The sequence below is a fragment of the Atractosteus spatula genome, chromosome 7 (assembly GCF_055471065.1).
Source record: "Atractosteus spatula isolate fAtrSpa1 chromosome 7, fAtrSpa1.hap1, whole genome shotgun sequence".
NCBI lineage: Eukaryota > Metazoa > Chordata > Actinopteri > Semionotiformes > Lepisosteidae > Atractosteus > Atractosteus spatula.
This window is the reverse complement of record NC_142712.1, coordinates 38,560,515-38,588,350: the sequence shown is the minus strand read 5'-3', so window position 1 is coordinate 38,588,350 and position 27,836 is coordinate 38,560,515. Positions and strand designations below refer to the sequence as shown.

The 27,836-nt window shown below is 43.6% G+C and overlaps 1 protein-coding gene across 3 annotated transcripts in view; it reads left to right on the top strand.

Moving 5' to 3' along the window:
• The window catches only part of LOC148830912 (SRSF protein kinase 1-like), a 39,571-nt gene that overhangs the window by 9,395 nt on the left and 2,340 nt on the right, over positions 1 to 27,836 (top strand). For 2 of the 3 annotated variants that reach the window (XM_088920323.1, XM_088920322.1), the window contains 13 exons: positions 10,376 to 10,494; positions 12,294 to 12,402; positions 13,332 to 13,419; positions 14,160 to 14,247; positions 16,560 to 16,666; positions 17,011 to 17,176; positions 18,197 to 18,222; positions 18,572 to 18,800; positions 20,065 to 20,484; positions 21,273 to 21,373; positions 21,774 to 21,881; positions 23,636 to 23,705; positions 27,465 to 27,557. In XM_088920323.1, the coding sequence (XP_088776449.1) occupies positions 10,376 to 10,494; positions 12,294 to 12,402; positions 13,332 to 13,419; positions 14,160 to 14,247; positions 16,560 to 16,666; positions 17,011 to 17,176; positions 18,197 to 18,222; positions 18,572 to 18,800; positions 20,065 to 20,484; positions 21,273 to 21,373; positions 21,774 to 21,881; positions 23,636 to 23,705; positions 27,465 to 27,557 (1,724 nt within the window). Of the gene's footprint in view, positions 1 to 4,158; positions 4,321 to 10,375; positions 10,495 to 12,293; positions 12,403 to 13,331; positions 13,420 to 14,159; positions 14,248 to 16,559; positions 16,667 to 17,010; positions 17,177 to 18,196; positions 18,223 to 18,571; positions 18,801 to 20,064; positions 20,485 to 21,272; positions 21,374 to 21,773; positions 21,882 to 23,635; positions 23,706 to 27,464; positions 27,558 to 27,836 lie in introns of those variants that run through there. The other variant, XM_088920325.1, reaches the window with a different exon arrangement.

Here is a 27,836-nt window from a genome sequence, read left to right as displayed (position 1 = left end):
TGTTGCCTTTTAACGATTGCATTAAACATCTTAAAAACTCCAATCTTTTAGTAGAAAAACTTACAAAGTTTCTAACCCAAGCAGTTTGTTGATTCAGTTAAGGGTTCTTTTAAATAAAAGGCTCAGCTTGAATGAAAAGTCTCAGATGTGTGGGTTCCCAGGGCCAGGACTGGGGGTCCCTGGCTCGGATGCAGTGTCCTAATGCAGGGATTATGTTCAGACGATCCTATGTATTAGTAGACTGATGCATTGCTGTGGTTTTGCTTGGCCGTCATTTTTTCCACACACTTGCAACTCTCCTTTGTGTGCCATTTTCAAGTTAGTCCAGTTGATTTCATTTGGTTTAAAATTCTCTCTCATGTCACTTTCAATACAGCTCTTATTGTCTACACATTAATCATGTGCAGACACAGGAGGGAATGACTGTCAGACCCTCTTGCGATGGGTTTCTTAGTGCTGCATTCGGCCCATTGGTTAAATTAATAAAAGTCATCGAAATAAGTAGCCATAACGGGAAGACAGCTGTATCCCAGCATTGGGCACAGGAGTGATGCTAAATACTAACCTCATGCGCGACAGCAGGTACAGCGTTCTTTCTGGCAGTCATGTAAAGAGCCATGTTCCCTTTGGCTCTGAGTTTTAACTAGAACATGGAGATTTTTTTATTTGCTCTGTTTAGAGTCTGTATCCTTGTTCAGTTTGGTCTAGGTGAAAAAAACATCCAGTTAAACAGTTAATCTTGTAAGGGTAACTAGTTTTCCAGCCTTCAGAATTTAGCTGTGACAGTTGATTCTGGGTAAAAAAGACTTTGCAGCAGTTTCATTACTAATGAGCTAATATTGAAGACTGATGTAATATTGTTAAAATAATGGAGGCCCAAGAGTATTGTTTTTTTAAATTCTCCAGTAAAAATTAAACTATTAAATTAAAAATTCGTCCAGTACTTTCCTGGCTGGCTGTATGCTCGAAGTCCTTAGTCAGTTTTGGGAGAATACAGTTAGTTTTCTTCTCCTCTAGAAATGGTCTGCAGAAGACATTCACACTTGGGGCTCTAAATCTCTAAAGCCCATAAGATCTCTACATCTGCCATTTTCCAAAGTTCTGATGAGAATGGCAAAGATTATTTTCATTATACGGAGATATAACTTTGTGGAATATACATTCCATAAGAAATCTGAAAGGGCAGAGAATGAAATGATGAAAACAATACTAGAGCTCAGCAGTTCCCTAACTATTGGCAGTCAGGGCTTTGGAATTGGTTCAATGGCGCTGTTGAATTGATGCCCTGTCAATCTTGGGCAGAAACAAGTCCAGGTCTTTAAACTGAACTGGGGATCCTCCCTATGCTGTCCGGAAGAATGCCAGAACTTCAGTCTTCGATGGTGTCTCTCCTGAACACCCGGGATGGGGGCGATGTGAGTTTGTGAAGTGCGTCAGTTGAGAGTTCGTTCGAGATGCCTTGTAGACATGGTTAGTCATTCAAGATCTAGTGGGAAATATTTACATCCGCTGATGACTCCACTGTTGCACTGTGACATCTGTTAATCTGAGCTCAGTCTTTGGAGAAGCAAGTTTTAAAAAAGAAATAAACCCTTGGAGCTTTACCCCAGCTTTGGGGTGTTGGACAAATGATCCCTTAGTAGCTTTGAAAGATTCGTTTCTTATAGATTTGTCTATAACCCCAAAGGATAGAAGTCTTTCCAGGAAAAAGCTGAGTTTTTTGTTTAATTTCCCAGTTACCTATTGGATTCTTTGGCTTTTGATGGTTTTGATTGTGTTTTGTGTTTTTTTCCAGTTGTAAATATGCTTGTTTCCTGTATAGTGCATCAATGTGCAGGTATTTTTAGGAAGTCAAATGTTCTTCTACAGAGACATGACAACAGGAGTGCTATTCTTGACATACAGTATGATACAGGATGTGATACTTCATTCACACCAAATACATTCAAAACGTTTTCATTTTTATTGTCATTCCAGTTATGTCATGTTATTATTTTCTTCCCTTTTTTGTCTGGTTAAATCATGCACCAGGCACACCTGCTTGTCTCTTCCAGCTGCACTGCCCTAATTTGCCAAGTACTTCCAGGGGGAAATGATGATCTTGGACATTTAAATCGTATGGTTTGTGTCACTTTAGCCAAACTCGTTCTTAAACCAGAAAGGCCACTAGAAAGAACATTCTTATTGACAGCGAAGAAAGATGGGCCACATCAAAGTATAATAAAATGAGGTTAATTATTTTGATGGACAAATTAGGTTTGTTCCACACATGATGTTTGTTAGGGATGGGTGTTTTGTGAACTACAATGTTGATTATTTCAATATTCTCCTTCTCTTGAGAATAACCGTTATCATAAACGATTAGTGCAGTTTTTGGGATGTATGAATAGGAAAGGATGTACAAATAGAAAATCCATTAGACGTTTATCTAGCGTGTCGTCCAACTGTGCCGGAGAATCCAAGAAATCATGTGACTGTAGGGGTGTAATTGTTGTTAGTCTTTTATAGTAATTATCATTAGCTTAGCAAGCTAGCGTCAGGACCTGACTTTTATCCCTTAATATAAGGGATAAATAATATGGAACCATATTATTGTTCGCTTCTAAAGGGGGTGGGGTGTATGCAGCACAGACTATAGAACTTATTTTGGTAGGTTGATATTGTTCTTTTGCAATTTTGTCATGTGACATTGCACATATTCTTTCTCTTCCTAGCACAGTTATCAGTCCACCATCCCTCAGGCACACCCTTTTAATTTAAAACTATTAAAACTGTGCACTGCACTTTAATCTAGCTGAACAACTAAGCATCTACAGAAAACAATTCTTTTTTAATTAAACGTCTGCTCCTCCTCCTCCTGTAGTCTGTTCTTGTCCAGAGGAATGCAAACATGCCGGTTTTAGAATGGTAAGAAGGAGCTGAACCCTCACTCGCAGTGAAGGGCACTTGTGTTGCTTCTGTGCTAAGTGACAGAGGCTGAACTTTGAAGGGACTTGGCTAGAACAGAGATTGTACTACAGAAAGGATTTGTTTATTAAAAAAACAATATTTCCAGGCTAATTTTTCAGTCAGGGCATGATCTTGCTCTCTGCAGTATACGGACGTTTTCTAGCCAAAAGCATGGAAGCAGGAAATAGAATAGGCCTACTTCCCTGCCATTTTCCCCTTTTGTTGGTTAAAATGGCTTTGTTGTCATTTGTCCCTCACTTAAAAGAAATATTCTGATACGCCATTACCTGGCTGCATTCCCAGCTTTTATATAACCCCACACTTTTCAGAAATGTTCTTGTTTTTTGTCTGTACAAGAATTATGCTAATGTTTTCATGTCATTAGAAGCTTATATTGGTGTATTTTACATTTTTAGTATATTAGTGTGTTTTACATTATTTGCACTGCTTAATGTTTACAGACAGTTCTTCGTTAATTCAGGAAGTGCTGCTTGCAGAGTCACTTTTTTGTTTCTCCAATGAGAGTCAAATAATTTCCAGTATACGATGTCTAGTGTGAGAATCGGTGAACAGCAACCACAGTCTTTATATGGATTACTGAAATGAATATCTTCTCCCACTGTTTTACTGAAAAAAGAACACTGAAATTTGTGAAAAATGCTGAAAAACAACTATGAACCATCCTAACAGACTAATATTTTGTTGCATGAAAATCTGCAACATGATATTGATGATGTAATTGAATATTACTCTAGATTATAGGCAAGTTTAAAAATCATCCTTCAAGATGAAGAGGCCCACAGATTTGGGTGAAAATGGAGAAGGAGTTTTGGGAAGACCAGAAGCTTGAGGATTAGTTACTTGTGGCTTTAGTGAACCTAGTCTGGGGCTTGAAGACATAGAGTAGGGTAGGGATGATCCAAATTGAATGCAAATAGGCGAAAGAACAGAAAAAAATTGCAGTACGTGAACATGATTGAAATCAAACAAAAAGGGCAAATGCATACTGTATCCTAATAAGAGCTTGACGCAGTTAAGGTCTTTTTTATCATCACTTCCGGCTGGAGTGAGCGTGTGTAAACATGTTGCATTGTTGTGAAATGAGCTGTGCAGCCCCCCAGCCCTTCAGCTTTTACCTGCAATGCAGTGCTGAGCTCCCCCAGCCAGTGGCTGCTCAGCACTGAGGGGGGTGGGTTGTTCTCTCGTCTGACGACAGTCAGGGCTGTCAGAGCGTCGTCAGCTCCTAACACTCCAGCCTCTCGCGCAGCCGGAGGGGCGCTGGTACCCCAAATGCTCTTAGATGGCTTCATCCAAAAGCTGCGAGCTCTCTCCCGGTCTGCTGTCTGCAATGGGTATTCGCGCTTCCTGCAGGTAAAGTGAGAAAGAAGCTTAGCTGCTCTCCCTTCCTCTCTCCCTCTCTCTCTCCTTCTCTCTTGGTCTCTGTGTGCAAGGAGTGTGCTTTTCCTTGAAAACTGTTTCTAATTCAGCACCAGTGCTCTCCTCCTTCTCCTGCTCCTGTTGCCTGTGCTGTTGAATCCAGCCTTCAAGACTGAAAACTGAGTGTGGAGCAGACAGGATCTGTGCGCTGTAGTGAATAGCTGTGCGCAGGGTAACACTGCGTGTTTATTAATATTATGTTGTGATGCTGGCTGTGCTTGTGTTTTTTCTAGGAGTTGCCTTTTCGTGTGTTTTGTGTGCACAGGGACGGTCTCCCTGCTTTTTCCTGTGATATCCCTTGATGTCACCTGCCTTTTGGAGCAGATGCGGTTTATCTGGGAGGTTTTTGTTGTGCAGGCTGGCAGTAGACTTGCATGAGAAAGGGACTGAAATCTTGGGCCAGGAGGGTGGTGGGAGGGTACGAGGGGAGGTGAGGTGCTCTGTGCACTTGGATGAAGTGATTCATGCATGCTGCGCAGTTTGCGATAGCTGGCAAAACAAAACGCACAAAAGGGCGAGCTTGTGCTTTGAGCGGCTGGGGTGCCGGGCTTCAGACAGGGCGATCGGAGAGATGAATGAGAGAGTGGGTGGCGCAGGGAAAGGGGATTGGAACAGCAGGTGCACGGGCAGCTTTTAATTGAAATGGAAATTCGGATTCTGATTTCCTCTCTCCTAGTTCTCCCCCCCCCCATCTTCTTGTACGTGTTCCTGTGAACTCTCGCCTACCTGCTGGTGGCCCACTCAGTGGCTGTGCCTGCGAGTCCTTTGACAGCTGGCTTTTTTTTTCCCTTCTCATCAGGTCAGGTGTGCCGTAGAGGCTGCTGAGATGTGTTGAAGAAGCAAAGGCAGGTTGTCGTCAGTTCCCTGACGTTCACAATCACAGAGCCTGCTGGCAGAAATGGGGAAGGGGAGGGTTGTGTTGTTTTGTCATTCAAAAGCTGGTTAGCTCCGAATCGATGATGGGCAGGAAGGAATTGTGGTGATGTTGATCGTATCGTTTGAAGGTTTTCTGATTTGAAATAAAATGTAAAAAAATTCAGTTAGTGGTGACCGCCAGCCCCACATGTCCACCGGCATCTAATTAACAGAAGCGATTTTGAATGAATGACAGTCATGACTGTGCTGGAGCGACTTGTTTTTCTCCTCCTCCTGCCGCACAGGGCATGTGATAGGGTCTGAAAGTGAGATCGCCCCCACATTCACGCGAGAAGCGGGGTGTCTTGAATGCCAGGTCGGTTCAGGGGGGCTGATTTTGCATCCCGGGAATGGCACCGTAACTAGCTGAGCCCAGGAGCCACCTGTTGGTTGAGGGGAGAGGGCAGGGACAGTATTTGGGGAGTCAGTCTGAATAGAGCCATGTGTGGTGATATAGATGCAAGGTGCTATTTGCATCACTCTTGGGGAGAACAGCTCTTTTTTGTGTGTGTGGGGGGGGTTGCTCTGCCAATCTGGGGTGAGGAAGAGACTTCACCCCAGCGCTGACTTGGAATCTTCCATTGCAAGCTGAAGCCTTCTTGCAGCTGAGAAGCGGGCTGTGCTGTTCAGTCAGCTGCTGCACTGCTCTGTTCTCCTCGTTTTTTAATGAAGGTTCTGTTCGGCTCCGCTCAGGGCAGCCTTTGGCAAGTACAACAATGGCCTGAACAGTCTGTAGGAACCATAGGAAAAGAAAAATTAGACTACCTGTTGCTTTGAGAAGGGATCTGCAGTAGGATGGCAGTTTGACAGCTTTAAAACATTTCAGTTATTGGGTCTGTGCTCACCTCATTAGAAGCCCTCACAGTGGTGTCAAGATGTCTTTTGTGTTTCGTTCAATTAATTTTGCATTTAGTGTGGCGGCTTATGCTTTTTTCGATGCGCACCACTTTCCCCAGAGCAAGGAAGGATCATTAGAGGACAGACTGACAGCAAACATTTTTAGATAGACCGGGATTCCCCAGAGGGCCTCCATAATGCAGAAGCACCCGAAGAGCTGGCAGAATCTGATGGACTGGTCCAGTTCAGCTGACAATAAGATGATTAGTGGCTTGGGAGCTTCTCAGAATCATACACGGCAAGCTAATTTCTGAGACTGGAACACAGCAACGCCCTGCCTATTTCTTCAAATCCAGTTTGTGTGCAGTCCTAACTGGACTGAAAACTTGCAGACATACCATGCCTCCAGAACCAGTGACCTCTGGAATAGACCATGTACAGTTGGTCCCCTGGATTATAATATGGTATCTTGGCAGTACTGATACTAATCAATCAGGCAAGCCAACAGTACTAGAATTATATCTGACAGAAGATACGTAAACAGAATACTGAAGTTCAGGGATGTACTGTATTTGAGAAAGTGTAATGAAATGGCTACCAGGTGATCATCAACAGTGAGCTCATGCAGACTGCTTCTATAATTGGATAGTCTTGCATGATGACAAGCTCTTTATATTTGAAACCCGCATATGGCCGTTATTTCACTGTAAACCATATGGTTGTACGTTAAGCGCTGCATAAGGTAACAAATACTCCCACTCTCTTTTAATCTGTCCTGCCAGAAGCTCTGTAACAAACTTGGCTTCTGCCCTGCTGCAGCCTAGCTAGGGGCCTCGGGGACCAGGGGATTGCTGTACTTTCAGTGCACCCTGTCGATTTTCTGCACTTGTTCCCCTGGACTGTATAGCTGGGGCTGAATCCTGATCTGGCATGACCGTGGCCATAGTGAGTAAGCTGATCTCTGGAAACAAATTGCTGTAATTAGTCTTGACTTTGTCTGGTTAATTGTATTGGCAATCTGTGTTTTCCATAAATAGGGACTGTTCGGCAGAGCTTACTCAGATCTCATGAATCACAGCGTAGTTCTTTAGAAGAAGGATATAAATGCCACAGGCTGGTGCAACCAAGAGCTTCTAAGCACACCATTGCAAGACTTTCATTTTTGCTGAGGCACTGGGACATGGGTGTTCAATTTAGGTTGCTTTAGGTCATTTGTTTTCTGCTGGGGTTTTGAGTGCTACACTCAGCAAAGCAATAAAACAACTTGTAGCCAGTAAATGCTGAAGATCGCAGCCTGAGTATTTGCAGGGGTTTGCACTGTATGGCACACTCGTACTGCAGCGTTTTCCAGCCAACACCCCAGCTTTCTATCACAACTCCCCCCCATCTGTTTTTCCCAAGGAAAGAAGCCATCGGAGAATAAAGTGTACCCCATGCTCCGAGAGTCTTTTTCTTTTTTCACTCTTACTCTACGTTGATTGGTTGCTAAAGTGTTGTCCACGGCCCAGCTTGCATTACCCAAGCTTGAATGGGTAATAAAACAAACTGCCGTGGTCTGGGTTGGTAAACAGATAGAGTTCACCTCTCCTGAACTTCAGCATGGACAAGGGAGGGACTTGGTTATTTTACAAACAGGAAGTGGACTGTTCAGTTGAGTAGCCTCAGGAAGTTCTATTTCCCAGAGAGGTTGTACAGGATTTTCAAGAACGCTACAGACAGCGACGTCTGTCTATTCACAGGTTGTTGCAATTCTCATGAAACTTTAGAAATCACCCACAGGCACAATATTTTTCCACTGACTAAATGTGATTTTTTTTAAATCTTCAAATAAATGCAAAATAATAATGCACTGTGCAATGTAAGAAAAACACAGACCAATCATTACAAGCACTGCCACTTTCAAACATACCAAGATGTATGATGTAAATGTTCGGTTTGTTTGTTTTTTTGCAAAGTCCTGAGAAAACAAGTGACTTTACGAAATGAACTCCAATTTCTGTTCCAAAGCATACTTCTAACCATTTGTGCTTCAGGAAAGTGTGATCAAGTAGGTGTTTGTAGTTGTTTTGAAGGAAAAGAAGAAACTGGATTTGTGTGAAACCAGCCTGTTGTGATATTCTCCCTGACTGACCTGAATGTGTGTGCGTGCGTTTGTGCATGCATCAGTTTGAAGATTTTCAGTATGGATGTCATCGGTCTCGGAAATTAGATGTTCTTCTGCCTGGGGCTGTGCTCTGCCTGAAGAATGGATGATGTTTGTGTTGTTGTTGCTGCTGTCCGCAGTCGAGTAAGAATTTATTTTCTGCTTTTAATATTTAAGTAGCTGAAGTTTTAGTGAGCTATCCAGTCCTCCATTCTTGCAGATGGTCTTCTGTGTGTTCCAAGAATGATGTGAATTAAAAAAAAAAGCTGATCTTTTAGAATTTGTCAAAGGGTTCTCCTTAAAAGCTTCTGAATGATGTCTGAGTGCGTCAGTGGTTTTGCTGCTCCATGTTTGGAAAGACTAGCACATTCCAGCATTCCATTTGTGAAAAGAATTCACAGGGGGAAATTTAGCGGAAGGACAGGACAGGACACAAAGTAGATTTGAAAAAATATGGAGGGTGTTGCCTTGTTCCAGTCTCTGTGAGTAGCTTGTTGTGTGTGACCTTGAGAAGCAGCCAAGCCACCTTCCCTCTTACCCCACCCACCGGACAAACTCTGTTGATATATTCTAGAAACTCATCATTAGAACTGAGTAAAGCATGTAATATAAGGGTTGTGTTGACCTGGTAAAAAAACAAAACCTATTTGGAATACAGCCCTGAAGCCTTTGGGTTTCGTACAATGGCTGATTCAATGGAGGCCCACATAATTGTTGGCTTTCATTCCAGCTGATCTTCATTACCTGATCCAGGTGGGGGGCTACACATTGGTTGTGGTGGAGGGGTGTCCCCACTACCTGTAAAGCGCTTTGAGTGGAGTTTCCAGAAAAGCTCTATTTAAATGTAAGAATATTATTATAGCTACAGTTAAGATGTACACTGTGCTTCAAATAATACTATCGCTTGATTGAGTGCAAACATTAAAGGTCTCCTAGCGCTCAGTATGAGCAGAGGTTCTAACTCCAGTCTCCTGGTGAAGGTCTTCCTGGCTTCTTCACTGGCAGCACAGTGAACTGGTTCACAATGGCAGCCACTTAGCACTGTTCTACTTTGGTGGTGGACAAATTTGAGTTTCTTCCTATTCTTCCTATGAGACTTTTCACATCCTTCTGGATGAAAGTCGCTGTGCAGAAGTAAGGAGGTTTCATTTTTACAAGGCAGCACTCAAGCAGCAGTGAGAATGTGGTCAGCAGGCTTTCTGTCTTGGGGCTTTGGCTAGCCTCATGGTAAGATCCGGAAAGGACACCCAGCTTTCTGGTCGAGCTGCAGGATTCCCCGGTCCGTCAGGAACGCCTGAGTAAGAATCATTTAACAACACGGGAAAAAGGAGCAGGAATTCACCTTGCTTCCTTAAACTTGAAAATGAGGACGTTACCCTGACCCACTTCTTACTCATCTAAGTGGAGTAAAGAGTGAAAAGTGTTCTCTCAGTCGCCGAGTTTAAAGCCCTCTCCGACCCATATAGCACCTCTGCTTTGAGTGGGAGAGGACATGACTTATGTGTGTGATGTCTCTGGTGGGGGTGCCAATGGCTTCCATTGTGAAGTGCTACCACAAAGAGACACGGAAGTCTTGTGGAAAATAGTATCGGCTCTTTCTTGCTCTGTTTTTGGCTGTGTGCCTGTGTGTCGACTTAGTGTGTTTTGTAAGCAGCTCTGCCGTTCCCAGCTGTTCAGTCCCAAGCTGTGGGGAATCAGTTCTCTCGTCTTGGGTTCATGTGGCTGGGAAATTCAGGCACCAAGGCAGATGTGCTCGGACAGTAAATGAGTAAAAACCGTTTAGGGAGATGGGAGGAGGACCGTTGAAATCGCCCTGCTCTCAGTCGTGCTCCTTTATAGAAGAAGATTTGTTTCTGTCCCATATCTGTGTGGTTCTGATACTGTGCTGTTGTCAGGTGTGAGTGAGATTAGTGCCTTGCTTAGAAGAGATGGTTAATTAGAGGAGAGCCTGGCTGCACCAGCAGGTGGAATGTTTCGCCTGCACAAGAGAGGGTGCTGTTACCACTTGTGGTTTTTAATATCTGGAGTCGCTCCGCTGGCATGTTCTTCTGGGTCCTGGCTCTGCTTTTCCATCGTGTCGTCATCTTTCCTCAGGCCGGAGTCTCACCCCAGGGGTCCCTCCCAGCTGTCAGAGTCCCAGCACCCCGAGCAGGAGGAGGAGATCCTGGGATCTGATGACGAAGAGCAGGAGGACCCGAACGACTACTGCAAGGGTGAGTGAGGGCTCAGACCCCAGCTCTCCCCTCACGGTCTCCACCTGGGCAAAGTTACATCATACGCTGGTCAAGGAAGGTGTCTAAGGAAGGGTCTATAGAGAGGGTGTGCTTTAAACAACCTCAGCGAGTGGTATTGCCACCACTAGCATTGAATCACATGGTCCTGCACAGAGGGGTTCCCCATCCTGGTCCCGGAGGCGCCCACAGCTGTTGGTTTTAATTCCAGGCGAGCTCTTGGCTGTACCATTGAAACCCAGTTGTTTTAGTAGTCGTATTCATTTGAAATTTCTTGACTTTTTGAAGGATTCTTTGTATATTTCTTAAGTTTCGTAAAATCCTGAACGTTTGAGTAGAAAAAAAAACGTGCAAATGTTCGAGTCAAGCAACGTGTTAGTTCAGCTAAGGCGTCCATGAGGTAAGTAAGCGAGGCTGGAGTGAAAGCCAGCAGGTGTGTGTGGGTTAGGAATCCCTGCTCCAGCAGAGCTTGAGCTCTATTTAGATCTTGATATAAAAGACACATGCTCAAATGTATAGCAGCCTGCTTTGAAGGGCAGTGGCTACATATTGGGAACTATTTATGAGCACAGGCTTGCAGATCCTGTCCCGTATATCATTATCACAGCCTTAGAAAGTCATGTCATCCGGATTTTTTTTATTTGTGATCACTGCGTGTGTGTTCTTATTTCTTAATGCTTACTGTAGTTAATGTTCTATACAGTTAAAATCTTATATAATTTTACAAACTGGTAGGAGGTCAAAATTGTCATTTTTTCAGATGTGGACACTAAAAAAAGCCTTCAGTTTGTTTATTCATGTTGCTGCCTTTGCACTACTGTACCAGCTACGGATCAGCCAGATGTACTCATCTTGTTTCTAACCTTTCTCGCATTCTTAAGAAGCAAGTATGTCCTGTTTTCCCATGAGATGTTATACCAAGGTCCTGACTCTGTGGTGGCATTTCTCAAAAAGGGTAGGGGTGTCACCTGGTGTCCAGCCAAATTTTCCCCAGCCTTTACTAATCATGGCCTCCTAATTATCCTCATTGGTGCTTCATTACTCTGTTCTCCTCCCCACACACATAGCTAGTGTGTGCTGAGCATACTTGTTACTATTACACTCAACAACAATACTGACCACAGTGAAATTTCAAATCAATCTTAAAAAGCAGTTCTGAAAAAAATTGTTGGAAACCTGGTGTTGGGTTACATCAAAATAAGAGTATTTAAATGTTTTCCGTATTGTGAGCCATTGTGCAAGCTGATAATAAAACAAGAATATTTGAAAAAATGTTTTGTTGCTTGTGTATGGGTGTGTAATCCTGATCTTGTAGGGATGCTGTCTGCAGGTTTCTTTCAATAGCATCTGTACAGCCTCGGGACATTGACGGTACCAGTTAAGGCAACAAGTCGTAAAGAGCAGATTTGAAATGAATACTGCATTAACACTGGCTCTCCAGGGCTGGGATTGGTCACCCTCAGATTATAGCATGACAATGCAGAGTAAACGATTTTCCACACAGACACTCTGCTCCACAGAAATTCAGATAGCTTTGTCATTTTGTCAATTTTATGACATGAGCTAGGTTTAAAAAGGTTAGACTCATTTTAATTTTATGTTCAGAACAGAATAGACTCCACTGCGTTTTTTCAAAGTCTTAGTTTACGAGGACGTTTTAAGAATTCCCTTCCTCCTTCTGTTGTTTATGCAAATAACATTGTATTGGCCCTTGGTGAAATGAGGAATGGTGAGTAATGAAATGATTTTAGTTTAACTCTTCCCTGTTCTCCAATTCGCAGGTGGCTACCATCATGTGAAGATTGGAGACCTGTTCAATGGGCGGTATCATGTCATTCGGAAGCTGGGCTGGGGGCACTTCTCCACTGTCTGGTTGGCTTGGGATATCCAGTAAGCACTATCCTCTGAGCATCTTCTCTGGCATGTATCACAATGGGGGCTGTTGTTCTTATTTGGAAAGAAAGGTGCCATCTGACTTTCCCAGATGTAGCCGCTTGTCTTTGTATTCATGGCACTGTGGCTAAGGATCTGTGGCTGTGGCTGGAAGGTTGCTGGTTCAAATCCTGTGGCCGGCAGAGGAATCCTACTCCGTTGGGCCCCTGAGCAAGGCCCTTAGTCCCAACTGCTCCAGGGGCGCTGTACAATAGCTGACCCTGTGCTCTGACCCCAGGCTTCTCTCCCTGTCTGTGTGTGTGTGTGTGTCTCATGGAGAGCTAGCTGGGGTGTGCGAAAAAGACAAATTCCTAATGCACGATATTGTATATGGCTAATAAAGTGATCTTATTTTATCATATCTTACATTTCCTTTTCAATCACCTTGATGAAGAGGAAAAGGGGGATGAAAATAAAGCAAATGTTCTAACATTCTGTCCAAAGAGAGTTGCCTTTCCAAGGGGTGGAACTGTTAATCACAGCAGTTGTAAAGGTTTCCCAACCTGTTTTCTATAGTGCTGACTGTCAAAGTGGTACCTGCTGCTTAGTAGCAGATTTGAGTTCATTAAGGGTTCCAGCCTTAGACTCTGACTCTTACTACATAAGAGTAGCCTTTGTTTACTGATACTAATATTTTATAGTAGCTAATGGTAGTGCAGCTACCGGTGATAAGGATACATGCAACAAAATGAAGTGTTCATTGGCTGGTTGGGTGGGTTGTGGGGCTGTTTTTGGAGAATGGAGGGAGTTGAAGTCCACTCATCCAACATCGGGATCCTGCAGCTGAGTTTCCATGTAGTGCCTGAGAGCTCAGGTGTGGAGGTGGCTGGAACAGTGCAGACTAGATGACCCAGGCCCTGTCCTCAGCTGTGCTTGTGTGCTCACAGGGGGAAACGGTTCGTCGCCATGAAGGTTGTCAAGAGTGCAGAGCACTACACCGAGACGGCCCTGGACGAGATCAAGCTGCTCAGATCTGTGAGTGGTTGTCTCTCTTTTGTCACTGCATGTGTCTTTAAAGGGGCAGAGCTAACTAGACATGTCCTGCCTGCTCCTAAAAAGAAAAATCCTGTTGCTCATGAAGAAGTTAAGATTTGGCCATACATACACATTTTCGTATCTTGCATTTAATGATCAGGTCATCCAAGGTCTACCAAAGCCTGGTAAAGTGGTTTTGAAGGTAATACTTATTATTGTTAATACTACTGTAATTTCACAGTTACATTTACATCCCCGTTACAGTAGCATTAAGTGGACTGAGAGCATGGGGTTCCCTCTGCCCTTATGGCATGCTGGTCCATCACAGTGACTACCTCCCAGCAAAGCTGGTCTTTACTTATGCAGCTGGGTGGGTGAAAGAATCTGGGGTGAAGAATCTCCCTCACAGTACAATAGCAGTGTGTGCAGTGTGGACTTAAACTGTTGAAACTGTGAGTCCAGAGGCTCGGCCAAGATTCTATGCTAGCCGTACCTTTAAACAGGGAACAGGATGGTTATTAATTGCAAGGATGCAGCATGTCAAAAATGTTTGAGGCACCAAAGCCATTCGTAACAATTTGGAAAATCTGGATGGAGTAGCTGGTAGGGGCTTATAGATTAGCAGTAGTGCTTCAAGGTGAGATCTAGCTTTTAGCTTTTAGGTTGGGCTGGGGTGGAAGCTGTGCTTTGACCCAGGTCTAAATTAAATCGATTGCCTTCTGTTTTTGTCTTTGTGACAGGTTAGAAACACTGACCCCAATGATCCCAACAGAGAGATGGTCGTCCAGCTGCTGGATGACTTTAAAATCTGTGGTGTGAATGGGACCCGTATCCTTTCTGGGTCCTGGTGCCCTCTGCAGCAGCAGCTCTTGTTTACCAGCCAGGAATGTGGTCTTTGTGGGGCACAGTGTGCGAGCAGCCATTTCAGCACAACCAAATGAAAGGGGGCCAATCGGCTCATCTGTGTCATTTTTTTTAGTAGCAATTTGATCAAATGCCATTGCTGAATTAGATTTGGTTCTTAAAAGAAGCTAGGGTATTGGTTTCAACAACATGGTTGCGATGTTTGCTCCATATTTCCATAAACCGTTAAGTAAAGAAGTGCATCCTGATTTCAGTTTTAAATATACTATTTAATGCACTCTCTGGTTCATAGTTATTAATGCTAAAAAAGTCCATAAGATTGACTTTGTCTTCCAAATGATTAATTTTTAATTTACAACAAAAAAGAACTCATTGTTCAAAACAAGATCTTTATAGTTTATTGTACAATTTTAACATCCCTTGATTTGAATTATACTCTAACCTTATATTCCTAGAACAGTTTGCCTTTCTTGTTATTTTACCACTGATGATATCAACATAAACATGTCTCTTAAGTAGTTCAGGTGGGGAGCTGCGTCAGCATGTGTAGGCTGCAAAGGAACAAGTAATAGGTTTATTCCATGCTGAAAAAAAGAAGAAAGAAAACACAACGTTTCGGCTGTGGAGCCTTCTTCAGGTGTGAGAGAGACAGGGCAGTAGGTAAAGGTAATGTAGCGGGAGAACAAAGGCTGGGAGGGAGGAGGAGTGAGAGGCGGGAGCAGGGGACAGAAAGAGAGGCCAATCAAGAGGTGTGAAGTCAGAATAGGTGTAGAGAGGTGTGAAATGAAACCTCCAATGAATGGAGAAAATTTAGAAGAGTAGTCTGTCGTTAAGAAAAGGGGGAAGGTGTGATCCTAGCTGCAGGATAAGTTTGGTTTCGGTAGTCTTTCTGATATATGAGTTCAGAAAACCGTCTTTGAGAACACAGACGGAGAGATTAGAGTGGTCGTGGCCGTCAGAGGTGAAATGAGAAAAAATGGGCTTGGAGAGCTCTTTAAATCTTCACAGCCCTGAGGTGTTCTCTGAAGCACTATGATCTCTCATAAGTAGCCTCTTTAAGCTCAGTGTTATCATTTTTTTAATTTATGTTTTTGTTACCTTCATTTAACTCTACATTAAACGTCTGAAGTAGTTCAAGTAGGTAGCTGTGTCAGCATGCATAGACTGCAAGGGAACACGTAAAGGTTTTATTCCATGCTGAAAAGAGAAGAAAACGGACAACGAAGTGTGACACCCGAAGAAAGCTCCACAGCCAAAACGTTGTGCCTCTTTTCAGCATGGAATAAACCTTTACTTGTTCCTTTACATTAAATGTCACCTGCCAGGTCATTTGCTTGCTAGTCTTGAATTTGGTCCAAGAGTTTTTGATTTTCTTTTGTAGCTTCTACAGTTCTGTTAATTCTCCCAGTTTAGTGTGATATGTGAACCAGACTAGTTTACTAGCTATACAATAATTTAGATCATTGATATAAATTGGGAAGAGAAATGGTCCTAATTCAGATCCCTGTGGTACACCACTAATTACTCCAATTTCAGCAGTCCGCTCTTCCTGTCCATTAAGCATTGTTTCTTCCTAGTCCATTAACTTGAATACCCTGTAACCACAATTTACAGTCTTTAAAGAACTTTATATTTATCTCCTGAAAATCTAAATATACGTTATCATGTTTTGTTTTCTCATGTCCAAAGAACTCTAGTAAGTTAAACAAGACCTACTTTTTCTAAATAAATGTTGAAATACTCTTGGAATCTTATTCCCATAGAGATGACCCCCTTGTTTATTTCTAAGTGTGTTTTAACTTTCTTGCCCCTATTACTCTGTGGCTGTTTCTCAGTAAATATACTGGTACCGTATGTTTGAACCTGTTATGTCAGTATGTGTAGTATTGCCTTTTACTTTTTTCTACCCAATTTAGATTTTTTACACCTGGGCTCATGGTAGCAGTGTCTGTACCCACATGAGGTCGGGAGGAGAAAGAGGAAGGGCAGACAGGTTCCTCCACTCCTCTGGGTCTGCTTTGGACACAAGCATGGTGCTCAACATGTCCAGGGGCTTACTTCATCTAGAGTCTAGTAATGTGTAACATCAGCAGCCTTATATATTGGGTTTGCTGCTGCAGTCCTTATTGTCCAGTTCTTCTGTTTATTTAATGTTTTGTCATAAGTAATAGCATTGTTTAAACTCCTGAAAGACTTCATTTTGAGGGCGTCTGTGTGGATGGGGGCACTTCCCAGATTGTCCTGTGTTCTCGGTCCTTGACCCGTTTTCTTCTAAGATGTGTGCATGGTGTTTGAAGTCCTGGGGCACCACCTTCTCAAGTGGATCATCAAGTCCAACTACCAGGGCCTGCCCCTGCCCTGTGTCAAGAGCATCATCAGACAGGTACCCTGGGACCGCCGAGATCACATGGGTCCCTTATACAAACAGCCTTGCAAGTGAGCCAGACAGTAGGGAAGTGACCATGTAATAAAGTTTTGCTTCCAGAAAATGGAAAGCAATTAAAACAAATGTTAAAACCCTTATTGCACCTCTGCTCTTCCATTTTACAAAGCTTTCTAAAAGTAACAGCAGTGACCTTTTATGTTTAAAACTTGGTTTGGGTGTTCTAAGTACCTTAATGCTTTTCCTCCCATTTTCTGGTTCCCTGAACCACGTGTTTTTTTCCCCCCTCAATTTATGTTCAGTTTTGTTCAGAGAGTCTTTGATTTCCATGTGTTCTCTTGTAGGTTCTTCAAGGCCTGGATTACCTGCACACCAAGTGTAAGATCATTCACACGGACATCAAACCGGAGAATATTCTAATGTGTGTGAATGAGCCCTATGTGCGGCGCCTGGCCGCTGAGGCCACGGAGTGGCAGAAAGCTGGGGCGCCTCCCCCCTCTGGCTCTGCAGGTAAGCCCTGGCTGGTGACCTGTGGCAGTGTGGCCCTTGTGAAGTGAGGAGTTGGGATTGATCCTTGATCTTCTTGATCTGTTCTGAGAACATCTTAGCTGTGTGTCGTTCTGTTCTGCAAAAGTTCATTCCACACTGAAAAGGTGAAAGAAGAACAGCAACGTTTCAGCTGCAGGGACGTCAGGAACAATCAAGCATGGCGTTTCTTCTGCTTTTCAGTGTGGAATGAAACTTTCCTAATTCCTTTGCAACCAACACACCTCTTCACTTGTAGTTTTTTTTTCTGCAGTGTTTATTTCTCCATCTGATCTCTCAGATTGGGAAGAGGTTCACGAAAGCTGTCATCCTAACATGATTGTAACATCTGTTTAGCTGTTCTCAAAATCAGAATATCAGTGTAAGCTGGGGTAGAAATGAGTGATTACTGATCAGTGGAAGTGCAGGTCATAGGCCGATTCAATTTTACCTTGTGGTCTTTCACCATTTTATTTATTTACCATATTCTAAATTGTACCTAGTTGATTTCTTTTACAGTTTTTGCCTGTTTCCAAAATGTTCCACTTTCTTTTTTGCATATAAACCCCTGCTGTTTTCACTGAGACTGGGTATTAGTTTTTTTTTGTTTGACCTGCATTGCTGCTTGTTGGGTTTGCTCCTTTTTGAACATCTGTAAACATCTACAGTTTCTACCTCAAAGCAGCTCTTAAGCAAAATGTAAGCATTCTACCTAATTGTTTTTAGCATTTTAATAATAGAAGCACATCCTGCTCATGGCCTTAAAAAAAAAAAGCTGTTGCTCTGCTTGATTAGCGCTCCTTCACAGTTTTAAACCTTGCTTTAGCACTTAAGCTACAGAAATGGCACAGGCCATACGTGAAGCAGTTATACACACCTGCATGTTGGTTCTTCTGATCACCACCATCGCTCACTTCCATTTTTAGTCAGCACTCTGCCATTTTCCTGCTGAGGGTTTTAGTTTACACAGGAATTGAGACTGACCTCTGCTATCTCTCTTCACAGTGAGCACAGCCCCACAGCCAAAACCGGTAAGATTTTTTTAACATTCCCTTTGTTTTTAAATACCTGCCGCCCATGCAGTGGATACTGGGCTTTGTTGTGCTCGGCAAACCTCTTGTATATTGTATAGGGGTGTGTGTTTCTTGAGAGGGGTGTGGCCGTAGCGCAGGGGTGCACTAAGCCAGTCCCAGAGCTCCTCTAGATTTACATACACCTGCAAGAACGGGGGGAAAGATTTTTATCGGAGACATTAGACAGCTAAGAGCTAAGTTGCGATGAAAACCTGCAGACACTGGGGCCTACAAGGATGGGGGCTGGGGTCCCCTGCTGTGGTGTGCGTCTGCTCTGGTCTGACCCCACCTGCCTGTCTCCTTTAAGATGGTGAAAATGTCCAAGAACAAGAAGAAGAAGCTGAAGAAGAAGCAGAAGCGCCAGGCGGAGCTGCTGGAGCGCCGCATCATGGAGCTGGAGGAGCTGGAGCGTGGCCCCGAGGGGGGTGAGGAGGACGAGGAGGAGGAAGGCCAGGAGCCGGACACCCCCGAGGCTCCCGTTTGCGCCCCGCTGAAAGAAGCCACATTGCAGGACATGGCAGACGAGCAGGAAGCCGGTGAGGTCATGTGACTGGAGTGGCCGGACTGGTCTGCGTCATGGAGCAGCACAGAATGGCTTCAGGGTTATAGATGAGACTCCAATTGAGCAGCATTTAGATCCGTTTCAGTTTTAACTTGCTGCTTGGTCTCCAGTAGTAGCCCTTAGCCTGTAGTGGAAATTCTATTATATTCGATATACTACTCTACTTTATGCTTTGTCTTGAGTAAATTGGCACGTCAAGTTAAGATAATATTCTTACACTTATATAGCGGTTTTCTGGACACTCCACTCAAAGAACTTTACAGGTAATGGGGACTCCCCTCCACCACCACCAATGTGTAGCCCCCACCTGGATGATGCGACGGCAGCCATACTGCGCCAGAACGCTCACCACACATCAGCTATTAGTGGGGAGGAGAACAGAGTGATGAAGCCAATTCATAGATGGGGATTATTAGGAGGCCATTATTGTTAACGGCCATGGGGAAATTTGGCCAGGACCTCAGGGTAACACCCTTTCTCTTTGAGAGAAATGTCCTGGGAGTTAGGACCTCCATTTTACATCTCATCCAAATGACAATAGTACAGTGTCCCCATCTCTATAATGGGGCATTAGGACCCACACAGACCGCAGGATGAGCGCCCCCTGCTGGCCCCACTAACACCTCTTCCAGCAGCAACCTTAGCTTTCCCAGGAGGTCTCCCATCCCGGTACTGACCAGGCTCACACCTGCTGACCTTCAGTGGTCTACCAGTTTGTGAGTTGCAGGGTGATGTAGCTGCTAGCTAATTAAATGCTGTTCTACTGTTATGACTGTTACAAAAAAACTTTTTTATATGAATCTGCAGGTCACAAAACCTAAAGGAGATAAAACAATCTGCTGCTGACTTCCCATTGTAAAGATAACTTGAGTGTTTGTGTCTTGCAGCACAGGACACTTTTTCTTTATTGATTTTTTTTTTATTAAGATAAGGTCTTTGAGCAGCAGAGTGACCTTAGCTTTATTTTGTCTGTCATGTGGTTTAAGTTCACCTTTGGCTAAGTGACGGAAGAAAGGGTCTGGTCTGTCTGGATCATTCTTTTTACAAATGTGACGGTTTGAATGTACATTGTAGCTGTGCGATGCCTGAACCTTTGAGTGAAATTAGAAGGAAGAAAAAAGAGGGGGCCAGTTCAGCCCAGTTAGAATAAAACTGAAGACAAGGTACATAGATTTTCAACAATAAAAAAACTTGTTTTGCACCTGATGGTCACCCACATCTGATTATGTGCCGTGCAGAGGGCGACGGCAGACAGGACAGACACCAGGAGGTCATTCTGGGGCAGAGAGACGGGATGGAGCTAAACTGTAACGGACACATTCGCGAGGGCCTCACCCCAGAGGAGGAAGACGAAGAGAGGAGAGCCATGAGGAAGGAGGAAGACCACCACAACGCCAACGACTGTGTGCCCAGGGACCTGTACCCTCAGAACCAGATGCTGCTCCTGAATTCCGCCTACCAGTCATGCAACGGCACGGCGCAGGGCGAGGAGGCTGCGGGCCCCGATGGCAATGGACCTTGCGTTAGAGGCGAGCCTCAGGCCGAGGCCTGTAGCTTGCAGCCTGATGGGCGAGCCGGCAGGGGGCCGCAGGAGGACATGGGCCGAGCGCAAGACAGCCCCGACAGCCAGATCAGGATAGAGAACAACCTGAGGAACGGTCAGTTCCACAACCTTTTCGTTCCCAAGAGAAATCGGGTTGGATATGTTTAGTTTTTCATCGTTTCCCCTGTCTGCGTACTTAACTAGCCTTACTTAAGCACGTGTTTGCTTTTTGCTAAATGTGGGGAAGCACAACGGGGTTAACAAAGTGGCACGCTGCCTAGCACAACTGCATTCCAACTCCAGAAATCCAGTCTGTGTGGAGCTTGCATGTTCTCCCCACATTTATGTAGGTTTTGTTGGTTCTTCAGTTTCCTCCCACACTCCCTGTGTCATGCAGGATAAACGTCTCTGCTGCTGAGCAAGATGCCCTACTCTAATTGTGTCATTAAATGCCCTGCTTTATAAATAAGTCTCTGGGCTGTTGTTGTAAACGACCTCTCATATCGGGCCTTTCTTGTATTGGGGTGTTAGAGTTCAGGTACATTGGTTTTCAAAGTGTAATTGAGTCATAAATTTGTGCGCAGTTTCTCTAAAATAAGTGCATTCAATTTTTATTCAAATTTACCTTTAACAGTCATAATAGTGGTAATAAAAGGACTGCCATTCTGTGTGAAACGTACCTCCTGTAAACTGGCTGTCAGACCACCACAGTGCAGCAATCCTTTCTGGAAGAGAAATGGAGATGGTCTTCCTGCTTTTGAGCAGCCGTCCTCAATCAAACCAGAAGGAGCGAATCAAACCATGTTTAGAGTTGAGTGGTTTTCTACTCCTGCTGCTCTGTATGTTTTATTTTAAAAACCGAGCTGAGTAGTTTTTTTTTCCCCTTTTACTGAAATGTCACAGCCAAGATCGCAGCAGGCAATCTCCTGGTGAATCCCCTAGAGCCCCTGAACGCCGACAAGATGAAAGTGAAGATCGCTGACTTGGGGAATGCCTGCTGGGTGGTGAGTATGAACTGGTGTGCCCCCCAGTTAGGACTGTGCCATGGTCACACAACATGGCTTAAAGCACTTCCTTAATGTTTTTTTCTTGTAAGTGAATTATTGTCTTTGAGTACCTTAGATTGCACTGCATGCTGTCCTTTTTGTGTTCTCTTACGGAATGGGTTTTAAGCTCAGATTTTGATGTGTTCTACTTGTTCATTCCCCCACCCTGTGATTGTAGGTCTTCTCTGACTTAGTGGGACTCCCCCTGTTTCTGTTGCAGACAGTCTAACAGAGAATAGGAAGTGCTGTCTTGCTTTTAGTCAACTTTCACTTTCTGATCCTAAAATACCCCTGAGTCAGTGAATCACAGCTGGAGTTGCTTAAAGGCTTTTTAATCTGTCTTTTTTCCTTATACTAGCACAAGCATTTCACAGAAGACATCCAGACGAGACAGTATCGATCTCTGGAGGTGCTGATCGGGGCTGGGTACAGCACGCCTGCGGACATTTGGAGTACAGCATGCATGGTAAGAGCCAGAGCTAAAAAGCTGGTGCCTTGCACTGTGTGTTGTAGGTCCTGTCCATGCTAGGCCTTTACACTTTTCAGTCTCAAAATGGTCTTTAAACTGGCCTGAAGGCGTCAATTGTGGTTCATGACCAGATTTAAAACTGTATTAAGGTTAAGAACCAGGCATTAGATGGCCTGGAGAGGCAGACTGAGTCCAGCTGGGATCCTTGAGTGTATACTCTTACATTTCCAAGTGCTGCTTATATCGTATTGTACACTTGGTTTGTTACCAATATGTGAAAATAATAAAGGTCATCTCTTTTGAATTCAGCTTCTATTTCTGTTCACAATTTTTAGGCCTAAGTGGTGGGGCTTTGAGACGCAGGGTGGTCAGATGGTCATGCCCATCAGCAGTAAATGGATCAGTGAAATTGCTGATGTGGGATTTTGCAATTTTATTCCTAGTTTCTCAAGTGTTTTTTCCTGAAATAGGCCTATTAGTCCTACATCTTCCTTTGAAATTGACTCGATATTTGCAGGGCTGTAATGATGAATGTGCATACACCATTGTACTCAATCTCAACATCTTTGCACCAATGTGAACTGCAGCCTTCGCATGATCCTACTTTGCACAAAGTAAGCCACTAGATGGATCTAGTACTCCACTGTGGACATGTGTTTCCAAGTGTGGTTTTCAGGATCAGTCATGGAGTGTGGACAAGGCAGTAGACTGCAGTACTTCCAGCAGACCATCACTCAGGAATTACCCTAATCAGATTGGTTTCTTTGTTTGGGTTTAGTAACTGTGATCTTTTCCTAATACATAACCCATATGGACAATCTTTACCAAGCCTAACCTGTCCAGCAGATCAAAAAGTAACTCCCTCCTCCCCAAACACTGATTAACAGTAAGCATGAAAAGGTGAAGATTCAATGTGCTGTTTCTCGATTCAATGCGTGTCTCCAAATCTTTATAAAGACATCAAGTATCTAAAATTTTTTTTAAATGATTGATAAGAGGACCAGAAGAAAGGTGTAGAATTTCTGCCTGACTTGATAAACTTTGAGTCCTTTCACTTAACACCGTGCCTTCTTTCTTACCAAAAAACTCAAACACACATTGAAATCTACCTCTACCTTACATGTCAAAAAGCTCACTCCCCATAATTTTCTATCCATTATTTCATTCTGTTGATGCATGTTTTTGCACATCTGTTGTTGTTTTGCACACTGCCCGTTGTCTCTGTCTTTCTTTTATTATACAGTTGTATTGTTGTTTTTTTTGTACTACTTATCGTCTGAGAGCTAGCTAAATAGCATTTTGTTATACCATATACCTCTATATGAGTATAATGACAATAAACTGGAACTTGAACTTAAAATGAAAGTTCAAGATCCAATGAAAGCCTCAGCTAAAACAAGAGACTCCAGAGTTGCCCTTCCTGGAAAAAACTTTCCTCTGCCACGGAGAGAATTTGTTGCAGGTTTGGATCCATCATTATCCACCTGTGAGCAGTGGTCCAGCTGGGGCTGCACACAGTAGGCAGGCATGTGGGTGGGTTTGAGATTGACCCAAGCATCCTCTGACCCCACCCCCTGAAATCATGACACTTGTCATATTGGCACACTGTAAAATGTAAAATGTTGGGGTCAAGATAGATAAGACTTTATTGATCCCGAAGGGAAATTGATGGCTGGTCAAATTGATTGATGGTCAAGGGTTGTGGCTGTGGTACACTGATTGGGGGGTGTGTGGGTCTTGTATCGTTTCAGGCATTTGAACTGGCGACGGGTGATTACTTGTTTGAGCCACATTCTGGAGAAGATTACTCAAGAGATGAAGGTAGGGAGGGCCTCTGCCTGTTACGCACCTTCTCCCGTGTATGGAAGCTGAACTTAAGTTCTGTTTTGCTTAAAGCAGTATTGCTTTAAAAGGCTGTCTTGGAGGTCTTTGTAATCTTATCAACTCAAAAGAGGACTACAGTTAGCCTGGGAGGTATCGATATTGTGCCAAATGTCAAAAATGCCTTCTGCAAGTCTCATATTGGGCAGTCCACTTGGTTTGCTTCAGCTGAATTTAAAGTATTGCAGAGACAACCAAGACTGTGGAAGTTTCCAAGGTCTTTGAGTGTAGGTCATGAGCAGTTTTAAAGAATGTGATATTTTACTCTTGCTTCAGTGGACAGAAGGCTTAAGCTGGTGGGGTAGAAAATAAAGTAAAATACAGAGCCCTTATTCAGATTTGAAATTGAAAAATATAGACTCAAAAGTGTATGTTTTGGAGCAGTCTGTGTTCTTTAGTATGTTTTTAAAACGTGGAGCTTGTTGTACTAGATCACCGATACACAGGCTTTACAAACAGTGCATCAGACAGAGACCTGGATTCTGACTCTGTGGGAAAACTGTCTTTCCACCCTAGCATGTAAATGCTTCCCTTCACTATTCCATATGAATATTTGAACTTGTTAAATATTAATCTATTGGCCCTACTTCATTACCTCTCTGAGCTGTTAATATTTGATAACAACACTGAGGCCTGTGTTTCTGTGGTGTACTGCTCCATTCGAATGTCATGTACAGTAACATTTACCCAGTATTTCACACTTTCTGTTCCTGTGTGTATTTCCCCAACCTTGGATAATTCGTTTTCTTAAAAAGCAAACAAATCTCTCTACAGCTCCACTGAAACTACACTGTCTTCACACACCTCCCCCAGCCTTCCTTCACTTTTCCAGCCGTGTTCCACTGCTCCCCAGCTGCTTTCCTGCTTGACCTGCTGTGTGGCCTTTCTCAGAGCTGGCTGTTTTTATAGGGGTTGAATCGACCTGAAGCTCACAGAGTTCCCTCCTCCCTGTGGGGTCTGTTGTCTAGCGGGGAAATCTAGGGTATCTCTCATAGGTCTCTTGTAAGTACAGGAGTGCACAGGTTATGCATATTTTTGTATTTGAGTAGAACTAAAACATCAACCCCCTCTTTACTTCGTGCTAGTGCTCTAAAGCTACTGTACCCGTTCTATTTCTCCATCATGGCTGCTTCTCAGCTGACCTGCTACTTCTTTAATTCAGGATAGACTAAACAGACATTTTATCCCTCCCTCTGTCTTATCTCAGCCCATCGCCACTGGAAGCCTGGCTTGATAAGCTTATGACTCTGGACCTGACCCAAGCTGTCCATTTTTGCTAATTAGACCCTTTTCAAAGTGCATGCCAGAGGACTGTAATCCAATTGCACACTCTTGGAATTATTACAGTACCAGATACATTAATGTTGGAGTTTGTGTCGAGGTGTGCAAAGCAACTTTGTTATTTCAGAATGATAACTGCTAGTACCTGAGCTTGTTGGTTTTGACACTTTTCTTATTCAGGGACTAGAAGTGTGATTAATAGCACCTTGACCAAGGAAAACAGTCACATTTCTCTAAGCTTCTCTAGATAGTTTTAAACAAATTCTGTAAGTCTCCACTAATAGGATTGTGCAAACTGGCCATAGAATAAAGAGAAAGTTCCGTAAATGTACCCAGTGATATTTCAGATTGCAGATTGCTGTGACTGCAGCAGTTGCATTTGTAAAGGTTAGGGTTGTGCTGCGAATGGAGATGAAATTATAGCTTCCAGAATGCCATGGTGCTTTCGACTCCCTGCCACCTGAGCCCCACGTCCGATTGTCTCAATCATAGAGAAGCTTCAGAGGTCGTGGCATGAAAGAGCAAAAGCTCTGGGCTGCACAACACAGCCAATGCACACCATCCAGTATGAGCTGTGCTTGTGTGGATTGACTAGTTTTGCTCCAGTAACAGTTTGATACAGTCTAATTTATTCACCTGGGTTACTAACCAGGGAAGGTGCCATTTAAAAGTGCATGAGCCCAAGCAACTTTGGTGTGCTTTTCTAATTATTTTCCCTAAAGTTTGCTGCTAACCTTTCAGTATTCATTTTTCTTTTGAGGTTTGGATCCTGCAGCTTTTATTATTAGTTTTGTGCTATACAGGGCCTTATGACTTCCAGGATTGTAGGTTAAGAAAACATTATTGAAAGATGGGGGATTTTATTTTTTAAAAAGCGAAAGGTTTTCAGAAAACACCCAAATCAGATGGACAGGTTTCCATTTCCTTAGCTGCAAAGCTTTGTTGTAGCTTAACTTGCTTTGAATGTGTCCTTTCTGGAAACATGGTTTGCTTTTTAGTCAGCTCAGCATGGATGCAAGTAGTAAGACTTCAGAACTAGACTGTAGTCAGCTAGGGGCTTGTATTCAGTCTTCAGATGAAGGATTATTTTGATTGATTTAGGATTTCAGATACTGCTGGTACATCAATCTCTTTCGCTCACTTCAGTGCTTTGCCTATATTTCTCTCTCTCCATGTCTCTGCCCCCTCCATTCTCCAGACCACCTCGCTCTCATTATAGAACTCATGGGCAAAATCCCCAGACACCTTGCTCTGTGTGGGAAATACTCACAGGAATACTTCACACGTAGAGGTACAGTACTGGTGCCTATTGCCAAGCCCCGACCTGGCATTGAGACAGCAGGCAGCAGAGATTGACACAAGCTGGGCCTTAAGAAGAGCCGCACACACTGGAGCTGATGGTTTGCTCCCAGAAGCACATGGGAGTGCTTGAAGAGCTGCAGTAAAGGGGCCACCCCTCCACCCCCCCCCCCACCCCCCCCCACACACACACACACACAGCAGTTCTGAAATACCTCTTCCCTGGAGGCAAAATCTGTAATCTGTCCAATCTCAGGCCCACAGAACGTAGGGACTGTTTATAGAAGTGTGGTGCTGTTCTGTACATCTGGTGCAAGGAAATAATACATGCCTTTTTTCAGCAGATTATCTGATTTTGCATTACATGTAGGATGGAAAGGAGACAGAAACAGACTGTAGAAAGGAGAAGAGAAGTAAAGAAAGAGAAAATAGAAAGTAGATCAAACCTCTCCAGCCTATGAATAGAAAAGGTGCTGGGATTATACTCTCATGGTGGGGTTCCTCCCACATCATACGATGAATTGATAAATGTTGTCCACCAGGTCTGTCTCATTTGGGAATTGGAAACGAGGAGGAGTGCTGGAGGTTTGTTCTCTGGTGTGCTGGGCTGCCGCCCCCGGAATCTGACCTCATGCAGATTTCATAGAGCTCAATGCAGCAGCACCTGGCTTGACACTGAACATTATTGCATTTTGTCAGCCCAGATGAATCCACAAACCGAATGTGGTGACAAATTTCACATCCTCCCCCTGTGCATTCCTGAAAGTAGAACAAACATTATGGAGGAGAGAGCAAGTCACCCAATCCTATAACTTCACGAAGTTTCATGAAGTGACACCCCTGAATTGAACGTGCTTTACAATTTGGCCTTAGTTAGGGAGGGGAAAAAGCATTATTTATACCCATCTGGGGTCAGATCCTGCCTCCAGCAGGCAGCTGCCATGTCCTGCTCTCTCAGCCAGCTCTTCGTGTCTCTCTGCTGCTGGCCTGGCCTGCAGGGCGGTGCTGTTTCTCCTGGCTTTGTTGTGTTGATGAAATTGTTGTCTGTCTTGTCTTTTCTCCTCCCCTGTCACCCACCTCCCCTGCCCTCCCCTTTCTCTGGGTGTCTTTAATGTACAGATCACATTGCGTTGATCATTGAATTGCTCGGGAAAGTACCACGCAAGCTCATTGCTGCTGGCAAATACTCCAAGGAGTTTTTCACCAAGAAAGGTAAAGAGTTTAAGGTTTTTTTGGTAGTTTTGCCATGATGAAAATATAATTTGACTTCTAAACTTTAGATTAAAAACCAATTTAAATCTTGGTAGACTTGGTAGACATTCATGCAGTATAGTTTATTATTGCTAGGACTAAAAAAACGTGGAAATCATAATTAGTGTGTGGTGCAACCCAGGATTAATTTGATCCCTGCAGTTTTACAGCTGAAGATGTAGCTCTAAACAGAGCTTTGATGAGTCAGATGTCTCTGTGCTTAAAACTGTTGCAGTAGCT